Raw genomic sequence first — 26775 nt, 5'->3', positions numbered from 1 at the left:
TTGAAAGCCCCCACAAAGCAGTAGTGCATTTTAAAATTTAAGAGCAATGTATTCATCATATGAGGAGTGCAGCACTTGAGTACTATGAAAAGAATGGTAGATTAATTTGAACTAATTTTTCCCCTTTGATGATGCATCTCATTGTTTCATAATATTCTATTTTAGTTTATATAGAAAAAGTACTGGAAGAATTTTAAGTAGGGTTGCAAATACAAGTCATTCCTTTGAACATTTTTCCAAACTCCCATCTTTACATACATCACTAAGATATATACTTCATCAAAGAGGGAATTATTTAGTTTTGCGGAGGAAAATTGACGCAACTAAATGCAGAATTAATCTTCTTAATTTAGTGAGCTAGCTGTTACATTGAATACAAATTCTATTAAATATACATACAACAAAACTGGACATTAAACGTGAGCCTGAACAAACAGGTCAAGTGAATTCTACTCAAACCACTTAAAAATATCAGTACACTACAATAAATATGCCAGCTGCTTTTTTGAGAAAAAGTCATCTTGCTACTCCAATTATAATTCCATTAAACTCAGAACTGCTACTGAAAGCTACAAAGAGCAAAAGGTAGAAGGGTAAATTTGGAATTTCTCCTTTCTGTATTTCATGAAGATTCTTAGAACACCTCAATTACTTGAATATATAAAGTCCATCCAAGATATTACAAAAAATTATTTCCATTTCCCCAAGGTTAGACTTAATTTATATTCTATTACCCCATATGATTAAGGTTACTGAATTTGTGGACCACTGCTGTTTGAATAAGTGGCTGTAAATTGTGCATATTAAATAGCATACATACCTCATTTGGTTTTTGAGAGCCATCAGGACTTATTCGGAAAGATCCCACTTGAATAGTCCTTTTTGGATCCACTTTCTTAACTGCCCAGTCAATTTCATCGACTAATGCCCTGCAAACTTAAATTAAAACAAAATCAAGTCAAAACATAATGCAAAAAGAAAGTTTTACAAAAGAACAAAAGGCTTTTAAGTATTAGCAGAATAATTTTTTTCACAAAACATATCTAAAACATTCAAGTGCCCCAATTTAATGAAGTTTTCCACCAAGGTTTGTAGTATACGAATGTATGAATTTAGGCATATGCAAAAAAATTGAAAGTGAAACTCTGAAATTATCTTAGAATATAAAAAAGGGACCAAGACTTGAATGGCATGGTTACCTACTGAGACATTGGGCTGAACTTTACAGACCCCCAGACGGTGAGGCTCGTGGCAGGGTGGGGCAGAAAATGCCTCAGGGAGAGGCCCGCTACAGACTGACGCCAGGAAGGCCCGGCCCCATATTGCCGACGGCGGCAAGGCCTCATCGCAGCCCCACTGCCGTTCGGTGACGGGAGCCTAATTTAAATATGCAAATCAATTTAAATTAATTAATAAATTACCGTCGAGCTCCCACCGTCTGTCCGAGAGCGATATTGGTGCCGGTGCTGGGGATCTGAGGTGGAATACTGGTGGGGAAGGGGTTGGGGAGGGGGGGGGGGGGGGGCGGTGAGGAGCAGGGTGGAGGGGGCTGGTGTAGGGGATGGTGGGAAGGCTTACAGTTTATGAACTTTGGGGGGGGGGGGGGGGGGTGGGGAGAGAAAATGGCCAGGTGTACAAGGTAAGTATTTTGGGGAGGTGGCGGTGAGGGAGGACAGGGGAAGAGAAGAGATAAGGAATTAATTCAATGGTTGTTGGGGGGGGGGGGGGGGGGGAAAGAGTGTGGGAGAGGGTCAAGATCAATTTATTTTATTTTTTTTTAAATCAATCTCACTTTAAATATTTAAATTGAAATGCAGGGCTCGAAGCCCTTTAAAAATGGCGTCAGCGCCTGCGCAAAGGCAGCTGATGCCATTGCTGGGGACGGACAGCCCGCCCCCGCCACATCATCAGGATGGGCAGTTCGCCCCAGCTATTTAAATGATTCACCACACTTAATATTGCGGCGGCTCCGCGACGTGTAGCCCGCCATTGTTTACATCCGAAGTATACATTTCAGCCCATTGCAAATGTTCCACTATACAAAACGTAATACAGCTAGTTAAATAAGCTGGTTTAGTATTTCTTAAGTACTTAAGGCAAAGAGATCAACGTTACTGAGCTCATGCAAGCTTGATCCATCATGCTACAACTTATTAATTATGGTTATTTGGAAAGTTTAACACTGCTGATCCGATCAGATCACTGTACTGATTATTGTGAAATGAAAACCTAATAAGCGTATGAGAATGTTTAAAACCTCATTCCTCTCTGAGCTTGCATCTCTAAACTTCTTTTGAACTAAATATAATCCCCCCAAAAATTTGATGCAATTTTAATTTATATGCAAAACAATCCCACCTACTTTGACCTGGCAGTCCTTACAAATCTTCACGAGACAAAAAGTACTGAAGTGAATGTGTAATACACACAATTTGAATATTTTCCTTTTTGTCCCAGAAATAACATATAATCTTAAAATATCGTATTGACTGAGGTTATGACAGCTCGCTTATGCTTTCTCTGCTTCCATGTCACATTCATCCTGGACTGTCTTATTGAAGCATGCAGCCAACAAATCCCCAACCAATCCAATTTTTCTATTTTCTTCTAGATTAATATACAAAAAAAGGATTTATACTTTGTAATATTGGGATTTATATGACGATAGTGCAAATTATTTTTCATGTCATTCAGGAGCCTGCTGTGACTGTTAGGTAAGATGAGCTGGCATGCTAAATTTGGATATTAATTAAAATATGAACAAAGACTACATCCACTAAACACAGTATTCCCTTCAGGAAAATGTAATTCTTTTGAAAAAAGGGCAATTTTAGTTTCTTGAAAATAAAGAATATAAACTTAACTTAATAAACTAGCGCTCTGTTTTTCTATTATTTTGTAGTAATGTTTCACGAAATGTCACTGATAGACAGTAGGTAAAATATTAGAAGTTATTTTTCAACATAACTGAAAAGGACAGAGCAACTGAGTACACTCTTTTCAGCCAATGAAGGAGCAAACACTTATAGAACTTTAAAACGTAATCATAACACAATGTATAATGGTTTTTAACCGAACTGAACTATTCACCACATTAGCTTGCAATAAGACCAATTTTCTGTCATGTGTTTAAAAGCCAAACATCTTCCTGCAAACAGGACTGAAGGCATTTCTTTCCTGTTGTATCTGAATCATTAACTTACAATTCAAAAATTAAGATACTGTAAACATTGCTAACTTTGCATCTTTTCAAAAATGCGTTTTTAAAAGACATGGCCAGAATTTACTGTAACCTGCAAATAAACAGCACATGCAAGTTGCTGTAAGTTAAAGATCCAAATGGCATGGCATCCTCTGTACAACTGTGTGGCTCCTCAACCAATTAGATTGAAATATTATTAATGAACAATGCACAGACTGGACCAGGAAGTTCAAGTCAGAATAGTGAATTCAATATCAAATCAGGTATAGAAAGCAAAAGAGGGAATGAAAGACTGGGGAGAGTTTATGAAAAAAAAATCAAACAATTAAAATCTAAAGGAATAAGACTCCACACTTAGAAAAGTTAACCTTCAGTGCCAGAGGGGTTATTCGGTAGTAATTAACATTTATCATGCCATTAAAAAGGGTATTAGACTGAAATGGACAAGCTTCAATTTTGTGGTGAGTTCAGTACACATCTACCGTGCAAATACAGGAATTTTGGGTCATCCGATACATTTGAATGGATAGCCAGATAGCGAGATGTCGTTTTTGTGCCACTTTATGGCAGAGTGGCACATCTTGCACAGCAATTTCCAGATTTTCACGTTTAATTGCACAGTTGTGCTCACCTGAAGTTGCTGTTCGCTTTGCACGCAAATAATAGTTAATCAGCCATTATGTTGGTTAGCCACGTTTTTATTTTAATTGGGTGAAAAGTCATAGAAGAATCAGGTAAAAAATTGCTGTCCACTGGATCACAGATTTTTACTGTACAGAATCAAATACAAGTTGATTGGACTCCACAGGTTCGCACAATTTTTCAGAACTGTAAAGGATTTGGAAGTCACTGCACGTTTCCACACATTTACTTATTTTGACTGATCACCAATTCTAATCCTAAATCCACATTAGCCGCGATATACTTTCAATGACACTTATGCTAACAATTAACATAATGATTAATAATTTTATACACACAACATTGCTCAGCACAAATGACACAAATACAAATAATGCAGTAGCACTGGGTGTACAGTAATGTAGTTAAGTTACAACACAGCTGCATTCACCTGAAGTTGCTGCTCAATTTGCGCATAAATAACGGTGAGCAATGTTCGCCTCACTGTTATCTTTATATTAAATTCTGGTCCAATATATCTACACCACATAGTTCTTTGAGGAACAAGTATTAGAGAATTATGGTTATGCCAAAGAAACATACAAAACAACTTTGAGCCAAATAACAGTTGCATACAACTTGTATTTACATAATGTTCTTAGGAACATAGAAATAGGAGTCCCTCAAGCCTGTTCTACCATTCAATGAGATTATGGCTGATTTGTATCTTAGCTCCATAACATTTTATACTCTCAAATTTAAAATTATTAATTGAACTAGCATCTACTGCTTTGAGAGAGAGAATTCCATACTTCTACCACACTTTGCATGAAAAAGTATTTATTAACTTCACTCCTGAATGACCTGGCCACTATTCATCTGTAGTTTTACCCGATAACAGTTTGGACCAGTTTGCTTTTGTCAGTTTCTATCTCATCCTGTTAAAGTTAGCTTTATCAATATTTAGAATCTTCGTAACTCTGAGAAGTTTCTACTTATCAACCCCAATACTGAATTTGAACGCATTCTGATCAGTTAGATTGGCTCATTACTAAATCTGGTGTGGCCTGCCCTCTTATTGGTTCTAGAACTTATTGCTCCAGAAACCATCTTCAATGCTCTCAAGAAATTTCTGGCTTGAATTCTGCTCTTCCCATGCAATATGACAATTAAACTCTTCTATTGCTGGATCTAGTCCTGGTTAACAAAGTGGGTCAAGTGGAGAATATAACAGGTAAGGAGTACTGCAGGAATAGTAATCATAGTATCATAAAGCTTAGGTCAATTATGGTGAGGGATAGGAGCAATCCATTACAAAAATACTTAACTGGAGGAGGGCTAATTTTATCGAATTGAGGGGGGCACAGATTTAAGGCGATTGGCAAAAGCAGAAATGATTAAAATCTTTTTGATGCAACAGGTGGTCAGGATTTGGAATGTACTGCCTGATAGGGTGGTAGATATGGATTCAATAGTAGCCTTCAAAAGGGAATTGGATAAATACGTGGAGGAGAAGTAATTGCAGGAATATGGGGAAAGAGCAGGGGAGCGGGACTAACTGGACTGGTCTTCGGAAGAAACAGCGCAGACTCAATGGATCGAATGACCTCCTTCTGTGCTGCACTGTTCTATTGTTACGACCGAGGCGGGAACAGTGCATTGCTAATTCGGTCCCACTTCTCCACAGGTTACAACATATTAAATATTCCTACTTACCGAAACAGTCATCCATCTATTTGTCCCCAGAATAAAGCACACCAACCAGGCTTCTTGAATAATTTTTTGTTTATCCTTTGAATATAAACCAAGTCTTAACCAATAACGAAGTAAATATATACGCGAATTGATATATTAAAGTCCCATTTTTTTTATCCTATCCCTGATGCACATACATCCAAAAACCAGTAAACTGGGAAAAAAGGGATTTTTGTTCATAGCTGTTACAAAGAAACAGAAGGAATAAAAAAAAAATGTATGCTGAATATGGAAGTTCTTTGTTTTTCAAGGTGTCCCAAAGTCGAATAGTTGGCTGCCACTAGAAATCTTTCCAGGTGAGGTTGATGAACAGTCTGTTTGGGTAGGCGTTCAAAGAAATTCAACTGCAGAAGGCTTCATATAGGTCTACCATCAGGTGTGCAGCAACAAAAGTTTCAGTTCTCACACATTTGATGCTTTTAAAGATGCAAGGTTTCTGCAAGCATTCAAGATGTCTTCAAAAATACAGGAGGCAACAGTACAAGCTTTTGCTTTTCAAGAGCAGGGATTCTTTAAAGAGAGGCAACAGTTTTCTTCTGAACTCCTGGCAGGTCCATAAACAAATTCCAAAATGCTTCCTTTAGTCCAAAAACCAACATCTTTTAACAGTTCAAAGTGAAACCAAAACTTTTTCCGGGCAAGTCTCACGCTAATCATAAATTCTCTCTTGTCAACACAAAATAACTCTCGAGTCAAACCCTCTGCTTTCCAGTAAAAACTTGTTTACTGGTCAACTTTTGCTGAGCTTCTTTTAAAAAAAAACACCCAAAGGTCAGCCTCTTCAGTTTAAAAATATAGATTCCAAGTTTTAACAAAAAAAATGGAAATTCTGTCACACTATGATTAAAACTTTGCTTTTGCTACAAGCTTCTCTAATCTCGGAATTAATACATTATGCCACTTCACTGTTGCTACTAGGAGGTACATAGCCAACTCCCATCAAAGCTTTAAGTCCTCCCTTATTCCTCAATTCTAACCATAGAGTCTGCGCTGTTTGCATTCCCTTACTTATATCCTCTCTTACTAATGCTGTAATACAGTCCTACCAACAAGCAAGGGTGGAGGGAAGTGATTAAGCAACGGGATAAAGGTGGAACAAGATAAAATTGGAGGTGAGGAGGGAGGAGAAAATGATCAAAGAAACATTTAAAGAGACAGGTTTTTGAAGGTAGGATGGAGTGCAATTAAAGCATTCTAAGGGAAAGGGCTTAGTGAGTCGAGAATGTCAAGAAAGATAACCTAAATAGTACTGGGGAAATGCTGTAGTCAAACATGAAAATGAAGGATTTTTTTTTTAAAAAAGGGTGATTTGCCCAAGCATAAGAAGCTGGCTAGACAAGCCTAAATGGATGCTATGTTCTGGATTAGCTACATTTTGTGAACGGAAGGCTGGTGAGAAGAGCGTTTTGAAAAAAAAAAATCAATAGTCAAGGTGAGTAAGGTGTACATGAGGGTTTTGGTACCAGAGAAGGTGTGCTGGAGGAGAAGCAGGCACTGTCAATGTTGGAAGATGTCTTAAATGATGCATCAACTGTAAATCAAATTTGCATGTCTAAATACTTGGAAATTCAGCATTTGTGCGCTACACAGTTGGGTCCGCAAATCATGTAAAAGGATCACAACAGTATTTGTGTGGCAATAAAAACAAGAACTGCTGGAAATATTCAGCAGGTCTGGCAGCATCTGTGGAGAGAGAAGCAGAGTTAACGTTTCAGGTCAGTGACCCTTCATCAGAACTGTTGAAGGGTCACTGACCTGAAGCGTTAGCTCTGCTTCTCTCTCCACAGATGCAGCCAGACCTGCTGAGTATTTCCAGCATTTCTTGTCTTTATTTCAGATTTCCAGTATCTCTGCTTCCACTCTGTTTTTCAGGCAATGCATTCGAGATCATAACTTGCTGTGTAATTTTCCTTCTCTCACCTCCCCATTCCTGGGTTTCTACCAATTATCTTAAATCTATTTCCTCTGGTTACCAACTCTCCCACCAGTGGAAACACTTTTGCTGAATCAAAACCCCTCAATTTTGATAACTTCTGGCAAGTCTCCTTTTAACAGTCTCTGCTCCAAGAACAATCCCAGCTTCTCTAGTCTCCCCATGTAACTAAAATCCTCCATCCTTGGTAAATTTCCGCTGCACATTCTCCAAATCCTTCCTTAGGCATGGTATCCAGAATTGAACACAACACTCTATAAATCATTGGTTAGAATTTAGCTTAAAAAGGTTTACCGCGACCTCCTTGCTGATGTACTCTATGCCTCTGTTCATAAAGCCAGAATCCTATGCTATTTAACAACCTTTTAAATTTGTCCTGCCACCTTGAAAAATTTGTGTACATACACCTCCAGGTCCGTCTGTTCCTGCACCATCTTTACATTGCACTATTGAGTACATATCGTCTCTCAGTTTTCCTTCCAAAATGCATCACTTCACACTTCTCAACATTAAATTTAATCTGCCCTATCTCTGTCCATTTCACCAGTCCATGCCCTCCTGAGGTTTGCTACTATCCTCCTCACTGGTTACTACATTTCCAAGCTTTGTATCATGTGCAAACTTTGGAACTGTGCCCCCTAAAACCAAGTCCAGGTCATTAATTATCAAAACAATAGTTCTAATACCAATCCCTGGGGGACATTGCTGCATTATTCCATCCAGTCTGAAAAACAACCAACCATTCACCACTAATCGCAGTCAATTTCATACCCGCAGTATCACATCTCCTTCAATCCCACGGGCTTCAATTTAATATTTTTAGAAGCCAAATTGATGTATTTGTAGTTAGGCAGCATATCATTTAGGGATATCGGTTTTATTAAGTGTTACGACCAGGTGAGAAAGGTGTCCAGGGGTCCCTCTAAGCCTTGACCTAGTCTTACCATAACAGGGTTTAATTTTAAACACACTGTGTTTTTAGCTCCCCCTTGGTGAATCCTTCTTCACTGCTTTCCAATTATAAGGCAAAGAAACCAGCACAAACAGGTTTTCTTAGGTTTAAAGAAAAGTTGGAATTTATTAAACTTGAACTTAAACTCTATCTCGGTTGACGCCTACGGATACACGACAAGCCCATGCTAGCATGCACACGCGATACCCACGTGCAAATCGAGGCAGAAAAGAGCAGAAGAAACAAAGTGAAAAAGTTTGAGGCAATATCTGAAGAGTTTGTGTTACCGTTCTTTGAGCTCATTGTAGAGTCCTTGATTGTAGGTTGATCTTGCTTTTCGTTGGGGCCCAATATTCTTGTTGAACCTTGTTCGTTGTAGGAGACTTTTCTTTCTTGAGATTCATGTGTCTTCAGTGGATTCAGAGGCTTGTGAGAAAGAGATGGGAGCTGACAGGAGAAATCTTCTCAGTCCAGGAGCAAAGTCTTTGAGTTCAAACTCTGTGGCTAGTTCAAAAAGCCCTGGTCCAGCCAGTCCTGGCCACTGTGGATTGCATCACACCAGTAAGCCCTGGAATACGTTTCCCCACCCCCTCCGGTGATCAACATCTATTGTGCGTAGAATGTGTCAGGGAATGGTCCTTTGTCTGCACGAGCACCACCTGTTAGTATGCAAATTTTTTCCAGCCAAGACTGATCTGTTCAACAAGTAATTTCCTCACTCCAGCAACAGTTCAAAATCAATGTTCATACAACAAAACCAATGTGCCTCATGCTTGGCAGGTGGGGACAAGTCAGTTGTGTTATGCAGTCAACTGGGAGCACATGAATGTTATAAAGTTGATGAACATGGAGAATGAACCTGAAGTCTAACTGCACAGGTAATGGTTACTGATCAATGGTTCAGAAACTGAATTAGACCAGCTACATAGATACTGTGGCTGCAAGAGCAGGTCAGAGGCTGGGAATTCTGCAGTGAGTAACTCACCTCCTGACTCCCCAAAGCCTGTCCACCATCTATAAGGCACAAGGTAGGAGTGTGATGGAATACACTCCACTTGCCTGGATGAGTGCAGCTCCAACAACACTCAAAGCTTGACACCACCCAGGACAAAGCAGCCTGCTTGATTGGCACCCCATCCACAAACATTCACTCCCTCCACCACCAACACAAAATGGCAGCAGTGTGTAACATCTACAAGATGCACTGCAGCAATGCACCAAGGCTCCTTCCAAACCCGTGACCTCTACCACCTAGAAGGACAAGGACAGCAAATGCATGGGAACACCAGCTGCAAGTTCCCCTCCAAGCCACACGCCATCCTGACTTGGAACTATATCACCGTTCCTTCACTGTTGCTGGGTCAAAATCTTGGACTCTCTTCCCAACAGCACTATGGGTGTACCTAAACCACATGGACTGCAGCGGTTCTAGAAGGTGGCTCAGCACCATCTTCTCAAGGGCAATTAGAGTTTGGCAATAAATGCTGGCCTAGCCAGCGATGCCCACATCCTGTGAAAGAATTTTTAAAAAAACATCAGTTGCAACAAGTTGTCATTTGTTCCCACAAGTGGTATTGGGTTGTTTTGACCCCCTCGACAGGTTTACTCATCCTTTAAGCAGCTCTTGCTGTGGTGATTTTTTTTGTTTACACATTGATCTGGTCACATCGACAACATAGCATGATGTTATATCTTTTGATTGACTTAAAAACTGCTTTACAAAGACCAGTCCTAAGTTGCTCCAATTTCAAATGGATCGTGGAAGCCAGGAGGGAAATCGCCAAACTAAAATTAACAGATTGACAATGGGAAAAAATGGTTAATAGAAATTTTAGTTTTCCTTGGATTTTGTAATACTAATCCTCCTTTTTCTCTCTTTCTCTGTACTTGCACTTTTCTTTAAAGGATTGCTATAATTAACACTATAGAACATGGAAAGCACGATTACAGGCAGATAAAGTGCAAAAATAAGTTTTTTTTAACAATAAAGACAGAGAAAAAGAAATACATTTCTATAAAACTACTAGAGAGACTGTTGCTAATGCAAGCAATTCTTTGGGTCTTCACAGCATGTACAAGTCGACCAATTTGGAGGCAGACAGGTTAATGAAAAGAAAAATGGCTGGATTATACTCTCCAGAGGAATGTATAAGGCTGTTGTGGCTTTATAAGAGATTGCAGAATGTCACAAGGCTCAAGGGAAACCAATTTAAATTTGTTTGTGATTTTTGTGAAGCTTTGACCTACCATCTCGTGCAACCATTATGAAGTCGGAAAGCTATGGGAATACAAGGCCAAATCTTGGATTTTTTTCCTGATATGTGCATTTCAGCTCCAATACAAACAAAATGTTCATCATACAACTGACATCATACACTTTGCTCGAATATTTTCTGAAGACACATGGCTCAGAAAGTGCATATTTAGATATATTTGCTCAATCAGATCGTGGTAATGCAGTATCATCCAATTTTCTTCAGTTAATCAAATCGAAAGTTATTCTGGCCTATGCTTTGCCACAGAGAGGTTAGAAGGGCAGAAATATGTTACCTATTCCCATTTTGATTTCTAGATGGGAGGCAACTAGTTAACTATGGATTACTATAAAAGAAAAAAAGTGTAATTTTTCCTCATGGCTCCCTCTATTGTTGTTCACTTCTAATATCTTCAGAACTTGTTTCGCTACACCTTATATTAAAAATGTATATTTAAATATTTCTCCCTGTTCCAAGTCTCAACTTAGTACAGACAAGTTTGTCTGCCTGTTTTTGTGATCCAAAATCTTCTTATTTCTGAAAGCAGGAACTAAATAAAGATTGGAACAAACTTACATTCTTAAAGATTCTAATATATAATTAAATGGAGAGATGGAACATGACCTCTATTTTTTCAAACTGGGCACACTGCAGTCTGAGGTACAAAGTCATCTGCTCTGTGCTTATTGACTTACTGAAATATTATGTATGATGGCATGTACAAATAAAATCATAGGACACAACTGCTGCAGCTGCAATGGTGTTGTGCCAGTGGCCTCTAGAGGGAGATACACACAGGTTTCCTGGGTCATCTTGTTTGCATACCCATTGGTGTAAAACCAATTGAAGCAGCAGGAAATTTTTGCTCTGATTTGCAATGCAGTGTTTAGCAACATATTGGGGACAAGCAATTAAGACAGAAACACTGATTGGCTCTTTCCTTTCTCATTTAATTTACTTTCCAACATGTCTTAGCAATTTTTATTAGACTAGGACTGAATTATGAATACTCAAAAACCATTTGTGCAGAGAGGCAGCATGGCATAGTACCAAGCTACAGGAGAATAGGGCACAACTCCATTTATTTAGACCTCCAAGTCTTCCTGGGGAATACTTAAGGCAAGGGACAAAGTGTACCAAGTATGTGCACTATAGCCCTGGCATACCGGTGAAGTATCACAGACACAACTTTCCACCCCCTTCTCTGTCACGTTAATCCCAACAGTTAATGCTCATGCATTTTTGGCTTCTACCCTCTTTCCAGATTGCTACAGGATGTGTAACAGATTTTTAACTGGCTTCCTCCCACAAGCCAAAAGACTTGCAGGTTGGTAGGTAAATTGGCCATTATAAATTGCCCCTAGTATAGGTTCTTTTGGGCCTCCTTATCTCGAGAGACAATGGATACGCGCCTGGAGGTGGTCAGTGGTTTGTGAAGCAGCGCCTGGATAAAGGCCAATTCTGGAGTGACAGGCTCTTCCACAGGTGCTGCAGAGAAATTTGTTTGTTGGGGCTGTTGCACAGTTGGCTCTCCCCTTGCGCCTCTGTCTTTTTTCCTGCCAACTACTAAGTCTCTTCGACTCGCCACAATTTAGCCCTGTCTTTATGGCTGCCCGCCAGCTCTGGCGAATGCTGGCAACTGACTCCCACGACTTGTGATCAATGTCACACGATTTCATGTCGCGTTTGCAGACATCTTTATAACGGAGACATGGACGGCCGGTGGGTCTGATACCAGTGGCGAGCTCGCTGTACAATGTGTCTTTGGGGATCCTGCCATCTTCCATGCGGCTCACATGGCCAAGCCATCTCAAGCGCCGCTGACTCAGTAGTGTGTATAAGCTGGGGATGTTGGCCGCTTCAAGGACTTCTGTGTTGGAGATATAGTCCTGCCACCTGATGCCAAGTATTCTCCGAAGGCAGCGAAGATGGAATGAATTGAGACGTCGCTCTTGGCTGGCATACGTTGTCCAGGCCTCGCTGCCGTAGAGCAAGGTACTGAGGACACAGGCCTGATACACTCGGACTTTTGTGTTCCGTGTCAGTGCGCCATTTTCCCACACTCTCTTGGCCAGTCTGAACATAGCAGTGGAAGCCTTACCCATGCGCTTGTTGATTTCTGCATCTAGAGACAGGTTACTGGTGATAGTTGAGCCTAGGTAGGTGAACTCTTGAACCACTTCCAGAGCGTGGTCGCCAATATTGATGGATGGAGCATTTCTGACATCCTGCCCCATGATGTTCGTTTTCTTGAGGCTGATGGTTAGGCCAAATTCATTGCAGGCAGACGCAAACCTGTCGATGAGACTCTGCAGGCATTCTTCAGTGTGAGATGTTAAAGCAGCATCGTCAGCAAAGAGGAGTTCTCTGATGAGGACTTTCCGTACTTTGGACTTCGCTCTTAGACGGGCAAGGTTGAACAACCTGCCCCCTGATCTTGTGTGGAGGAAAATTCCTTCTTCAGAGGATTTGAACGCATGTGAAAGCAGCAGGGAGAAGAAAATCCCAAAAAGTGTGGGTGCGAGAACACAGCCCTGTTTCACACCACTCAGGATAGGAAAGGGCTCTGATGAGGAGCCACCATGTTGAATTGTGCCTTTCATATTGTCATGGAATGAGGTGATGATACTTAGTAGCTTTGGTGGACATCCGATCTTTTCTAGTAGTCTGAAGAGACCACGTCTGCTGACGAGGTCAAAGGCTTTGGTGAGATCAATGAAAGCAATGTAGAGGGGCACCTGTTGTTCACGGCATTTCTCCTGTATCTGACGAAGGGAGAACAGCATGTCAATAGTCGATCTCTCTGCACGAAAGCCACACTGTGCCTCAGGGTAGACGCGCTCGGCCAGCTTCTGGAGCCTGTTCAGGGCGACTCGAGCAAAGACTTTCCCCACTATGCTGAGCAGGGAGATTCCACGGTAGTTGTTGCAGTCACCGCAGTCACCTTTGTTTTTATAGAGGGTGATGATGTTGGCATCGCGCATGTCCTGGGGTACTGCTCCCTCGTCCCAGCACAGGCATAGCAGTTCATGTAGTGCTGAGAGTATAGCAGGCTTGGCACTCTTGATTATTTCAGGGGTAATGCTGTCCTTCCCAGGGGCTTTTCCGCTGGCTAGGGAATCAATGGCATCACTGAGTTCCGATTTGGTTGGCTGTATGTCCAGCTCATCCATGACTGGTAGAGGCTGGGCTGCATTGAGGGCAGTCTCAGTGACAGCATTCTCCCTGGAGTACAGTTCTAGGTAGTGCTCAACCCAGCGGTCCATCTGTTTGCGTTGGTCAGTGATTATGTCCCCCGATTTAGATTTGAGGGGGGTGATCTTCTTGATGGTTGGCCCAAGAGCTCTCTTCATGCCATCATACATTCCTCTGATGTTTCCGGTGTCTGAGGCCAGCTGAATATGACTGCATAGGTGTTGCCAGTAGTCGTTTGCGCAACGCCTAGCTGTTCTTTGTGCAGTACTTCTGGCTGCTTTAAGTGCTGCGGATGTTAAATCGCTGGGGGCTTTCTTGTAGTTCAAAAGTGCAATGCGCTTAGCGGCTATGACAGGTTCCAGCTCTTCATTATGAGATTGAAACCAGTCTGCATTTCTCTTCGCACTTTTGCCGTAGGTGGTCAAAGCTGACTCATAGATGGCGTCTCTGATGTGGGCCCACTTGGTCTCAGCATCCCCTGTGGGAGTGTTTTGAAGGGCTGTTACAAGTGAATTTAGAAATTTTTGTAACAGCTGTGGGTGAGAAATTCTGCTCGTGTTGATGCGCGGGTGGCCCTTCTGCTTGGAATGATGCAACTTCTTTGGTCTGAGTCTAACCTTGCTGCACACCAGGGAGTGGTCGGTGTCGCAGTCCGCACTGTGGAAGCTGCGTGTGATTTGAACACTGTTTAAGGCGGCTCGCCTTGTGACAATGAGGTCTAGCTGGTGCCAACGACGTGATCTTGGGTGCCTCCATGAAACCTGGTGACAGGGTTTAGTGTGAAAGAACGAGTTGGTGATGCAGAGGTTATGATAGGTACACAACTCAAGCAGTCTCTGCCCGTTCTCATTCATCCTTCCAACGCCATAGCGCCCAAGGCAGGAGGGCCATGAGTCATGGTCGGCCCCAACCCTGGCATTAAAGTCCCCCAGCAGGAATAGGTGTTCGGTGTTGGGGATGCTGCTAATGATGTTATGGAGTTGTTCATAGAACTGGTCTTTAGCTTCAGGTGCGGAACAGAGTGTTGGAGCATAGATGCTGAGTAGGTGTACTGGACCAGAGGTGGTGAGCAGTCGGATGGACAGTATGCGTTCCGAGCCATTTGAGGGAGGCTCTATCATGCTGAGCAAGGAGTTTCTGATGGCAAAGCCCACTCCATGCTGTCTTGGTTCTTCAGGATCCCTGCCCTGCCAGAAGAAGGTGTAGTCTTGCTCTGCTAGAGAGCCACTCGCGGGGAGGCGAGTCTCCTGAAGTGCTGCAATGTCCACATTGAGTCTACTGAGCTCGTTGTTAATGATGGCGGTCTTCCGAGAATCGTTGATTTGTGTAAGGTCTTCCGACAGGCCAGGACACATAGTTCTGACGTTCCAGCTTGCAAAGCGAAGGGCTGGTACCTTCTTTCCTTTTTTCATGTTGTTTGGTGCGGTGTATCAGTCCACCTTTCGGGCAATGACCCTGAGCTCCAAGCACCCATTGAAGCAGGCAGACTGTGGCGGGACAGAACCTTATTGACCGGGGGCTGCCCGGTTTGAGGCGGGCGGTAGCTGTCCAGTGAGGTGCAATGACCTCTCCCACCGACAAAGGCAACCCGTGGCGCCCAGTTTCTACGCCAATTTATCTGGACTTATAACCCGTAACTGCTGCCTTCCGTGTTGTTTCAGTCGCTGTGAGGCAACTATGGAGTGACCTCTCCATGGCGCATGCCTGGGCAAATTTATGGAGGTTGAGAGTTGCCCAGTCGTCAAAACCCCCCTCTCGGCCTTTCTGGTGGGGTCCAAAGGAGTGCAGGACACGACGTTTGGCACCAGTATGGCTGCAGGAACTGCCGGAAACATGCCAAAGGTGACACATGACCGCCTACGGGGTTCCGCTCCGGATTTTCTGTTAGGGTTTACTCCCTTAGCCTTGGTCTCTCCCGAGACGCCCACAAGGCAGTGGGGTTGTTGGGGCCCCTACACAGGTGTAGGATGGTGCCGGTGGGAGGAGGGGATGCAAGGGGGAGGGGTAGAGGGAGGGGGTGGGGGGGGGTGCAGGGGAAGGGGGTGCGGGGTGAAGATGGTGCGAGGGGGGGGCGGGCTGGGACGGGGTTGTGAGGGGGTGAGCTGAGAGGGTGGAGCAGGGAAGGGGACGGGGGTGGGGGGGGGTGGAAGGGGGGTAAAGGGGGGGGGGAGGGGGGGGGGAATCTGGTGCAGGTAATAAGCCATTTCCTCAGTGCCCACCATCGACGTCCGGAAAGCTCATCCACGTCCTTCGGGAGGTGAAGCATCATTTGGCAGACTTAGAGGTGATTACATTTGCTAAGGGTTTTTTTTTTTGCAGTGGTTTAAATAAAGGCATGCAGCATTGCCGACAGTGCGCTGCAGATGCTCTCCGAGCCATCTCCCGCGGGCGCTTTGAAGTTGCGGCCGGGGGGGCCGTTCGTGGATGTTTTGGGTGTTCGGGGCACCTTTTCACAGGACTTCTCTCGGGTCCCGCAGCTCCTTCTTCACCTCAATGGACTTACCGCATGCCGTGGCTGCAGACAGGTGGTAGGGAAATATAGGGACAGGTGGGGATGTGGTAGGAATATGGAATTAGTGTAGGATTAGTATAAATGGGTGGTTGATGGTCAGCACAGACTCGGTGGGCCGAAGGGCCTGTTTCAGTGCTGTATCTCTAAACTAAACTAAACATAAACAAACTAAAAGTGTGTAAATTGTCTGCCATTTTTGCCTACAAAAAAAAAATGACCACATTTCAAAAGTAAGCTATTGAATGTAAACAGCTTGCTGATGTCACATATTCACCAATAACTTTAGAAAGATAAAGTATAAAATGGAAATATTAATTATGAATATTTCTACAACTGAAATATTTAGGATATAATGAGCTCCTGGAGCCAAATGGATATTATTGGCATGCATAATACGTAGCAAGTGTTTGACAAAAACGTATGAGAAGCTCCAAAGAAAGGTAGCTAATGAGTAGGGGGCGAGGCAGAGATGGGAACTTGCAATGTGAACATGCCAAAACAATAAGAGCCACTCAACCACAATAATGGATCATTTTATGGACAGAAGTTAGTTCAACCGTCATTAAAAACCAGAATGTCCTAGAGACTAGAATGAAGAAAAGTTGGTTAGGATGGAATCTTTTCCTACACTTCTCAAACACAACTCATGCTGAGTCAACCAAGTTCAACACCAACACAAGATGACTGCACCATTCTGCCACTCCTTAAAATGAGAAAGGATTTCAGAGAATTAAATCTATGCAGGTGGGAGAGCCTCCAAAAGAACAAAAATACACAACTCACAAAAAAAACTGTAACTTAAAAACACTGGGACAGAAAGCAGAAACGAGGCTTTGATTGCACACAGGCTCGTTCTGTACAGATTCCAAATAGCGGCAATCCACTGTCCACGAAGCTGCCCTTCAGTTGCAGTATTTATCAGCCAGCTCAGAGTAACAGAAACAGGATGAAGACACCAACGCACACAAAAAAAAAATCAAAATCCTGCCTTGAGCAATATTTAGCACCTTTTACTTGAATACCATCTGCTATTACCCTAAAACTTCTAAGGGAGCTTCGGAGAATTTACTGAAATCTACAAGAAATAAATATGTCAGGCTAGAATTGTATCTATTATACAGATCATTCCTTTTAATATCTAATTCTTAATAGAATTTCTATCTTGATTTGTTGTACATATTTTAAAAAGTAGTTTTCCCACTTAACAGATTGCTTCAAACAGCTCATGGCCACTAGAATAAGAACCAATCACCATCAAATAAGGTCATGCCATCACTGTTAACTAAAACAGGAGAAAACTACTACTGGCTGAAATATAGAGCTAAAACAGTCTTTTTTCAATTTGATTTTGTTAGTGGTTAAATAGTTTTTAATACTACATTGTACAGATGGAGAAAAACAAATTTGAAAGTTAAACACAAAAATGAGTGGAGCTTCTCTGTTTATAGCTTGTAGCAGGGAGCCTCCCACCATCTGGTAAAGCCAGTGAAGAATTGATAGCTCAAGGGGTAAACACACCATGTGGTGTGGCACTCAGCCATGCAGACCAGGAATGTCCTAGATTTTATCAACACCAACAAAAAAGTTTCCTCCACTCCTGCAGCTTTAAAGTGTAAACTAAGGCAGCAAAACAAGAACTGTAGAAAATGGAAAATTATTCTCTATTAAACTCACATTGAACAGCCATACAATTCTTTAATAGTGTAAAGCAACATTTTGATACATTTGACAGGCAGAAATGAACAGAAGCAAGAAAGAAATGTAAATGCGATTACTTTTTAAAAGAGTAATGAAATATAATTCTATATTTCATTACACTACCTCTCTCGACCCCTCAACTGCCTCTGATTTGTCATGCTGCTTGTCATCTTGCACAAGTAGAAAGTTCCTCCAATTAAAAATTGGGGAAGGCCAAAGCCACTGTCTTCGGTTCCTGCCCAAACTCTGTTCCAACATCGACTCCAACCCTGGCCACTATCTAAGTATGAACCTGACCGTTTGTAATCTTGACATCTGTTGGACCTTGAGCAGAGCTTCCAACACCATATCCTCTCCATCAACAAGACTGCCTACTTCCACCTTCGCTACATCGCCCATCTCTGCCCCGCCTCAGCACATCACTTGCTGAAAGCCTGATCCGTGCATTTGTTACCTCTGGACTCAACAATTCCAATACTCTCCTGGCCAGCCACATCTGCAATCCTCCAGTTCTGGCCTCTTGTAAAGCCCAGATTTCAAATGCTCCATCATTGGCGGCTGTGCCTTCAATTGCCTTGGCTCGAAGCTTTGTACGCTTCTCCACCTCTCTACCTCTTATCCTTTAAGACACTCCTTGAAAACTACTTCTGAGTACTGCACATTTTTCAAAACAATTAATTTTCAATGCTTTCATTTTATATACTGTGTTATCAACCTAGATAGAAATTGGTTAATCATGTTCCTTACAAAATTGTGTACCTCAAGATATTACAATATTCAGTTAACTGATCCATTAGACTCAGTTCTTTGCACCATTAATCCTATAGAGCCAATAATTTTTTTCTTCCTTCTTCAATTTCCCCATTCTTTCAGTTTCATTTGTGTGCCACTCACCTATGCCTTTCTGCTATCTTAGCTACTTGCACATTCATTTCTTCTCTTAATATCTTGGGCGGTGGCATAGTGGTATTATCACTGGACTAGTAACCCAGAGACCCAGGGTATTTCTCTATTATGGGTTCGAATCCCACCACAGCAAAAGGTGGAATTTGAATTTAATTAATAAATCTGGAATTAAAAGCTAGTCTAATGATGGCCATGAAACCATTGTTGATTGTTGTAAAAACCCATCTGGTTCACTAATGTCCTTTAGGAAGGGAAATCTGCTGTCCTTACCTGGTCTGGCCTGCATGTGACTCCAGACCACAGCAATGTGGTTAATTCGTACATGCCATCTGAAATGGCCTAGCAAGCCACTCAGTTGTACCTAACCGCTACGAAGTCAATAAAAAGGAACGAAACCGGACAGACCATCCGGCATCGACCTGGGCACCGGAAATGACAACGGCAAACCCAGCCCTGTCGACCCTGCAAAATCCTCCTTACTAACATCTGGGGGCTTGTGCCAAAGTTGGGAGAGCTGTCCCACAGACTAGTCAAGCAGCAGCCTGACATAGTCATAACCACGGAATCATACCTTACAGACAATGTCCCAGACACTGGCATCACCATCCCCGGGTACGTCCTGTCCCATCGGCAGGACAGACCCACCAGAGGTGGTGACACAGTAGTATACAGTCGGAGGGAGTTGCCCTGGGAGTCCTCAACATCGACTCCGGACCCCATGAAGTCGCAAGGCATCAGGTCAAACATGGGCAAGGTAACCTCCTGCTGATTACCACCTACTGCCCTCCCTCAGTTGATGAGTCAGGACTCCTCATCACAGATGCCAGACTTCAGCCAATTCGATTCACTCTGCGTGATATCAAGAAACGACTGAAGGCACTGGATACTGCAAAAGCTATGGGCCCTGACAATATTCCGACACAGTGGTTATCACCGCAGCCTCACAGCTCCAGCGACCTGGGTTCAATTCTGGGTACTGCCTGTGCGGAGTGTGCAAGTTCTCCCTGTGACCGTGTGGGTTTTCGCCGGGTGCTCCGGTTTCCTCCCACAGCCAAAGACTTGCAGGTTGATAGGCAAATTGGCCATTATAAATTGCCCTTAGTATAGGTAGGAGGTAGGGGAATTGAGGGAAGGTGGGGATGTGAGGGTAATGGGATTAATGTAGGATTAGTATAAATGGGTGGTTGATGGTCAGTACAGACTTGGTGGGCCGAAGGGCCTGTTTCAGTGCTGTATCGCTAAATAAATAGTACTGAAGACCTGTGCTCCAGAACTTGCCGTGCCCCTAGCCAAGCTGTTCCAGTACAGCTACAACACTGGCATCTACCCTGCAAAGTGGAAAATTGCCCAGGTATGTCCTGTACACAAAAGGCAAGACATGTCCAACCCGGCCAATTACCGCCCCATCAGCCTACTCTCAATCATCAGTAAAGTGATGGAAGGTGTCATCAACATTGCCATCAAGTGGCACTTGCTTAGCAATAACCTGCTCAGTGACGCTCAGTTTGGGTTCCGCCAGGGCCACTCAGCTCCTGACCTCATTACAGCCTTGGTTCAAACATGGACAAAAGAGCTGAACTCAAGAGGTGAGGTGAGAGTGACTGCCCTTGACATCAAGGCAGCATTTGACCGAGCATGGCATCAAGGAGCCTTTGCAAAACTGAGGTCAATGGGAATCAGGGGGAAAACCCTCCGCTGGCTGGAGTCATACCTAGCGCAAAGGAAGATGGTTGTGGTTGTTGGAGGTCAATCATCTGAGCTCCAGGACATCACTGCAGGAGTTCCTCAGGGTAGTGTCCTAGGCCCAACCATCTTCAGCTGCTTCATCAATGAACTTCCTTCAATCATAAAGTCAGAAGTGGGGATGTTTGCTGATGATTGCACAATGTTCAGCACCATTCGTGACTCCTCAGATACTGAAGCAGTCCGTGTAGAAATGCAGCAAGACCTGGACAATATCCAGGCTTGGGTGGATAGGTGGCAAGTAACATTTGCGCCACACAAGTGCCAGGCAATGACAATCTCCAACAAGAGAATCTAACCATCTCCCCTTGACATTCAACGGCATTACCATCGCTGAATCCCCCACTATCAACATCCTAGGGGCTACCATTGACCAGAAACTGAACTGGAGTAGCCATATAAATACCATAGCCACAAGAGCAGGTCAGAGGCTAGGAATCCTGAGGCGAGTAACTCACCTCCTGATTCCCCAAAGCCTGTCCACCATCGACAAGGCACAAGTCAGGAGTGTGATGGAATACTCTCCACTTGTCTGGATGGGTGCAGCTCCAACACTCAAGAAGCTCAAAGCAGCCCGCTTGATTGGCACCCCATCCACAAACATTCACTCCCTCCACCACCGACGCACAGTGGCAGCAGTGTGTACCATCTACAAGATGCACTGCAGCAATGCACCAAGGCTCCTTCGACAGCACTTTCCAAACCCGCGACCTCTACCAACTAGAAGGACAAGGGCAGCAAATACATGGGAACACCACCACCTGCAAGTTCCCCTCCAAGTCACACACCATCCTGACTTGGAACTATATCACCGTTCCTTCACTGTCGCTGGGTCAAAATCCTTGAAGTCCCTTCCAAACAGCACTGTGGGTGTACCTACCCCACATGGACTGCAGCGGTTCAAGAAGGCAGCTCACCACCACCTTCTCAAGGGCAATTAGGGATGGGCAATAAATGCTGGCCTGGTCAGTGACGCCTATATCCCATGAATGAATGAAAAAAAACCTCACTCGAAGATCATAACTTTTTTTCTATTAAAGCAGCTTGGTCATTCCAATATAATAAAAGCAAAATATTGCGGATGCTAGAAATCTGAAATAAAAACAAGAAATGCTGGGACCACTCAGCAGGTCTGGCAGCATCTGTGGAAAGAGAAGCAGAGTTAACATTTCGGGTCAGTGACCCTTCATCGGAACTGACAAATATTAAAAATGTCACAGGTTATAAGCAAGTGAGGTGGGGGTGGGGCAAGAGATAACAAAGCAGAAGGTGTAGATTGGACAAGGCCACATAGCTAACCAAAAGGTCATGGAGCAAAGGCAAACAATATGTTAATGGTGTGTCGAAAGACAAAGCATTAGTACAGAAAAGGTGTTAACGGACTGAATATTGAACAGCAGCAACTGAAAACATGAAAAAAACAGTGTGTAAGCAAACTGAACAAACCAAGATGAAATGAAATAAATGCAAAGAAAGGTTGTAAAAAATGTAAAAAAGAAAAAAGAAAAAACAACTAAAAATGAAAGTAAAATGGGGGGCTCTGAAATTATTGAACTCAATGTTCAGTCCAGCAGGCTGTAGTGTGCCTAATCGGTAGATGAGATGCTGTTCCTCGAGCTTGCGTTGATGTTCACTGGAACACTGCAGCAATCCCAGGACAGAGATGTGAGCATGAGAGCAGGGGGGAGTGTTGAAATGGCAAGCAACCGGAAGCTCAGGGTCCTGCTTGCGGACTGAGTGGAGGTGTTCCGCAAAGCGGTCACCCAGTCCGTGCTTGGTCTCCCCAATGTAGAGCAGACCACATTGTGAGCAGCGAATACAGTATACTACATTGAAAGAAGTACAAGTAAATCGCTGCTTCACCTGAAAGGAGTATTTGGGGCCTGGGATAGTGAGGAGAGAGGAGGTAAATGGGCAGGTATTACACCTCCTGCGATTGCAGGGGAAGGTGTCATGGGACGGGGACGAGGTGGTGGGGGTAATGGAGGAGTGGACCAGGGTGTCGCGGAGGGAACGATCCCTTCGGAATGCTGACAGGGGAAGGGAGGGGAAGATGCGTTTGGTAGTGGTAGCCTTTGCTTCATGACCTTTTGGTCAGCTATGTGGCCTTGTCCAATCTATACCTTCTCCTTTGTTATCTCTTGCCCCACCCCCACCTCACTTGCTTATAACCTGTGACATTTTTAATATTTGTCAGTTCCGAAGAAAGGTCACTGACCCGAAACGTTAACTCTGCTTCTCTTTCCACAGATGCTGCCAGACCTGCTGATTGGTCATTCCAATCATTAATTTCCTCTCGAGTGAGTATCGTTGCACCCCATTTCCTTTTTTTTTTCCTCTGAAACCCACCTTCCCAAGATACTTGATTAGTTTTATTCCCAAGATGCTTGTTTATGTTTATGTTTTAGTTCTAAATGAAGGATACACATCTCAATATTAACCACTTTGCAGAAGCTGACTTACCTGCTGGGTGTTTAGTTTATGTAGAATATTGTCACATATCTGATAGACATGATCTACCTGGACTTTCAGAAAGCCTTTAAGGTGAATTAACCTAGAATAAAAAGGGTACCAAATGGGATCTTTGGTATCAGTCAAAATTTGAAATGCTGGATAAGGAATTAGCTCCAATCCCACAGCTGAGAAAGTTTTAGTTGATAGATATGGTCCAGCTTGGACATGTTACTAGTGGTGTCCCCCAGGAATCTATCCAAGGTCCACTACACTTTAAGGTCTTTATTAACGACCCGCACAATGGATTTGGGAATTTGGCAAGTAAATTTACAAATAACACCAAAATCTGTGCAAGGGTTAAGATGGTAGAGGATTACAACAGTGGGCTGCAAATTGGCAAATGGCATTTTATTTTCATGAATGTAGCATTGTGCATGTTGGTCAGGGCAACACAGAATACATGATAATAAAAGCAAGATACTGCAGATGCTAGAAATCTGAAATAAAAACAAGAAATACTGGAAATACTCAGCAGGTCTGGCAGCATCTGTGGAGAGAGAAGCAGAGTTAGCGTTTCAGGTCAGTGACCCTTCATCAGAATACATGATCATTTGCAGGGAACAATACTGAAAGAGTTTGAGAGAAAAAAATTCTTGTTAATATGCAGATCACTGAAGGTTTGTGACCAATGTAGACAAACTATAGATAAAGCGAACAAGGTATTGGGTTGGTTAATGGAACCATATAAATCAGAGGACAGCATTTTGATTCTGTTCAGGTCACTGATCAAACTGCATCTAGAGTAATGTGCCCAGTTTTGGGCCCCCACATGGCAGTAAAGGTCCAGAGGACAGCTGCAAGAGTGATTCCTAGTTTAAATACCCACAGCTCTCAGATAAGCCTAAGAACCTTGTCTATTTATTTTAGAGCAGCTTAAACTGCAGGTGACCTGACAGAATTCTGTAAAGTAACTGAAGGGCTGGTTGGTGGCCCTAGTGATAGATTACTCCAGTTTAACAGACCGGGGAGGACCAGGGAACAAAAATTTAAACTATGCAAGAGTAGGAAGAGATTGGATATTAGGCAGCTCTTCTTTTCCCCTGAGAATTGAGAGGCTCTGGAATACATTGCCAGCAGGTGTGGTGGGTGCTGACTCTCCACAAATGAGCTGTATCAGTTCCTGACTGACAGTGATCACATCATATAGAAGGTCTTTATAGGTAATACTCGGCCCATGTGATCTTCTGGACTGGTTTTGATCGCATGAGGGTTGGAGAGGAATTTATAGAGCATTTTTCCCCTTCCTGGCTCTGTGTTTTTTTGCCTCTTCCAAGCGAGTACATGGCTGCAGGACGGATGCAATTTTGAAGTGTTTAGCCATGATGGTCCTGCCATTGTGGTGTGGGCAGTCTTGATGGACCAGCTGTTTTTTTCATATGTTCAGAAATCCCTATTGCCTCTTATGTGGAGATATTATAGAATACTGTCATACATCCTTTAGCAGATAACCAATAAGCATTAACCAAGGAAGTGAAGCATGCGTACGCACGCACACTAAAATAATGTCTAAGACATGCAAATATGCATAGAAATCATATGCCCAACAATGGTGTCTATTACTCATTTTTCATGTACTGATCAAAAATGCAATTATATACATCTGGATTCCCAATTACCCACATGTGGCAAGTGGTTAACCTACTGGACAACACTGGAATAGTAAAACTTGGTAATTCTCTAACAGTACATGTACCAAGTCATGGTTGGCTCTCCCTCGATTTGAGAATGACGCTTACTCAGGGTCATGAGTTTTTGTCATGGACCTTCACGTGACTGAACAGGCCGATTCTCGACTCGCACATGGGACAGGACGTCCTACAGGGTGTGGGATCCGGAGTGCAGGATTTGCTACCTTTTGTTACAGTCAAGTGAGGAGGGGTTGAAGGGCTTCCCTCTTTTCCCTCTCCTTGTTGGACCACAACAGGTTGAACTCTTTCTTAAAGTGGATGCACTGGTCAATTCAGTAGGATGTTTGATTACTTACTTGCTGTGATCATTACAAGAACTAAATCGGACAGGTTTTCTGGAGTTAACAAAGAAAGAGGTTAACTTTATTGTACCTAAACCGAACTAATAAAGTAAACATGCCAACTTACACACACACACACACACACACAAAACAGAGTGGGGCATGGTAAATTGATCAAGTTAGAGTCCATAAAAAAGGCATGCAGTCTGTGGATTTTGGTGATCCAGCTAGATTCTAGCTGAATTCAGTGGTCCTGAGGCTTTTAGTTTGAAGAGGTAGATGACTGATTCGGTGAGTCTCTTGGAGATAGCAATGCAGATGATTTCTTCCAAGGGGGTTTCCGATTGTAGCCACAGTACGCAAAGGTGGTCAGTCAACAAAAGGATCAGATAGCTTTCAAGCCGGAATAGAGAGAGAAAGAGAGAGAGGGGCCGCCACTAAGAGTCTGCTCATGTCAGAGTCCAGCTGCTTCTCTGCTGCAGAGAAAAACACCAGCCTCAAACCACAAATGGGGAGGAGCTTATCACCTGACAGTCACCCAGTGAGTGGTTCAAAACATAGCAATTAGCAGTATTTCTTCTTCTTGCCGATAGAACAGGTGGTTCCTTTATATATCCTGCCTCTTGGTTTTTGCTGGGAAATGCAGACATTTTGTCTCTCTCCTCATAGTCCTTTGCAATGTTGGATACAGCGCAGAAAACTAGGTGATGATCATCTTAAGTTGATTGTCTTTTAAAAATGTCCTTTAAAAAAAAAATACAGATTCAGATCTCCACCCAGTGGACCAAAGAACATTTTCAACAAAACACACTGGCATAACGCTTTTCTTTCCTTCTCTGCTGCCACTCTGCCTCATCATTAAGGCGTGTGGACTCAAAGCATGATGCAGTTTGATGGACAAGTTGTTGCCATTTTGTCAACGTCAATGCTGCCACGTTTCAAAGAGAGTTTCAGAGAGTCTTTGAAGTGTTTTCTTTGTCCTCCCCGGAACGCTGGCCATTTGAGAGTTGAGAAAACAGGACCTGGCAGAGGGGACTGTTTTTGGCCATCCAGACACAGTGTCCAGTCCATCAAAGTTGATGTTGCAGGAGTTTTGCTGGAATGATTGTGGATTTGGATTCAAGGAGGACACTAGCATTTGTTTGAAGGTCCTCCCATTGAATCCAGAGGACGTGGCGGAGGCATTGCTGATGGAATTTCTCTAACGCTCTTATGTGTCACTCATACACAGTCCAGGTCTCACTTCAGCACAGGAGTGTGGCGACAACAACTGCTCTTTACACAAGGACATTTGTTGACTTGGCGGTCTTTCTGGTCAAGCACGCGCTGCCATAGTTTGTAGAAGGCTGAGCTGGCGCAGCTGATCTGGTTTTGGATCTCATCAATGGTGGCCTTTCGAGAGAGGTGGCTGCCAAGGTATGAGAAGTGCTCAACATATTCCAGAGTCTCTCCTTCAACATATATGGGAGGTGGAATATTTGGTTGACCAAGTGTGGGTTAATATAAGCTTTGTTTTGGCA

General features: G+C 43.1%; 1 protein-coding gene across 1 annotated transcript in view; it reads right to left on the bottom strand.

Annotated features, from left to right (window-relative positions):
- LOC137380187 (protein canopy homolog 1-like) overlaps positions 1-26775 on the bottom strand; it is a 126607-nt gene that overhangs the window by 43020 nt on the left and 56812 nt on the right. The window contains exon 2 of the mRNA XM_068051960.1: positions 821-936. Coding sequence (XP_067908061.1) covers positions 821-936 — 116 coding nt within the window. The remainder of the gene's footprint in view (positions 1-820; positions 937-26775) is intronic.

This window comes from Heterodontus francisci, chromosome 2, assembly GCF_036365525.1.
Source record: "Heterodontus francisci isolate sHetFra1 chromosome 2, sHetFra1.hap1, whole genome shotgun sequence".
NCBI lineage: Eukaryota > Metazoa > Chordata > Chondrichthyes > Heterodontiformes > Heterodontidae > Heterodontus > Heterodontus francisci.
Note: the sequence above shows the minus strand (reverse complement) of the source record. Positions and strands in the feature narration are given on the sequence as shown.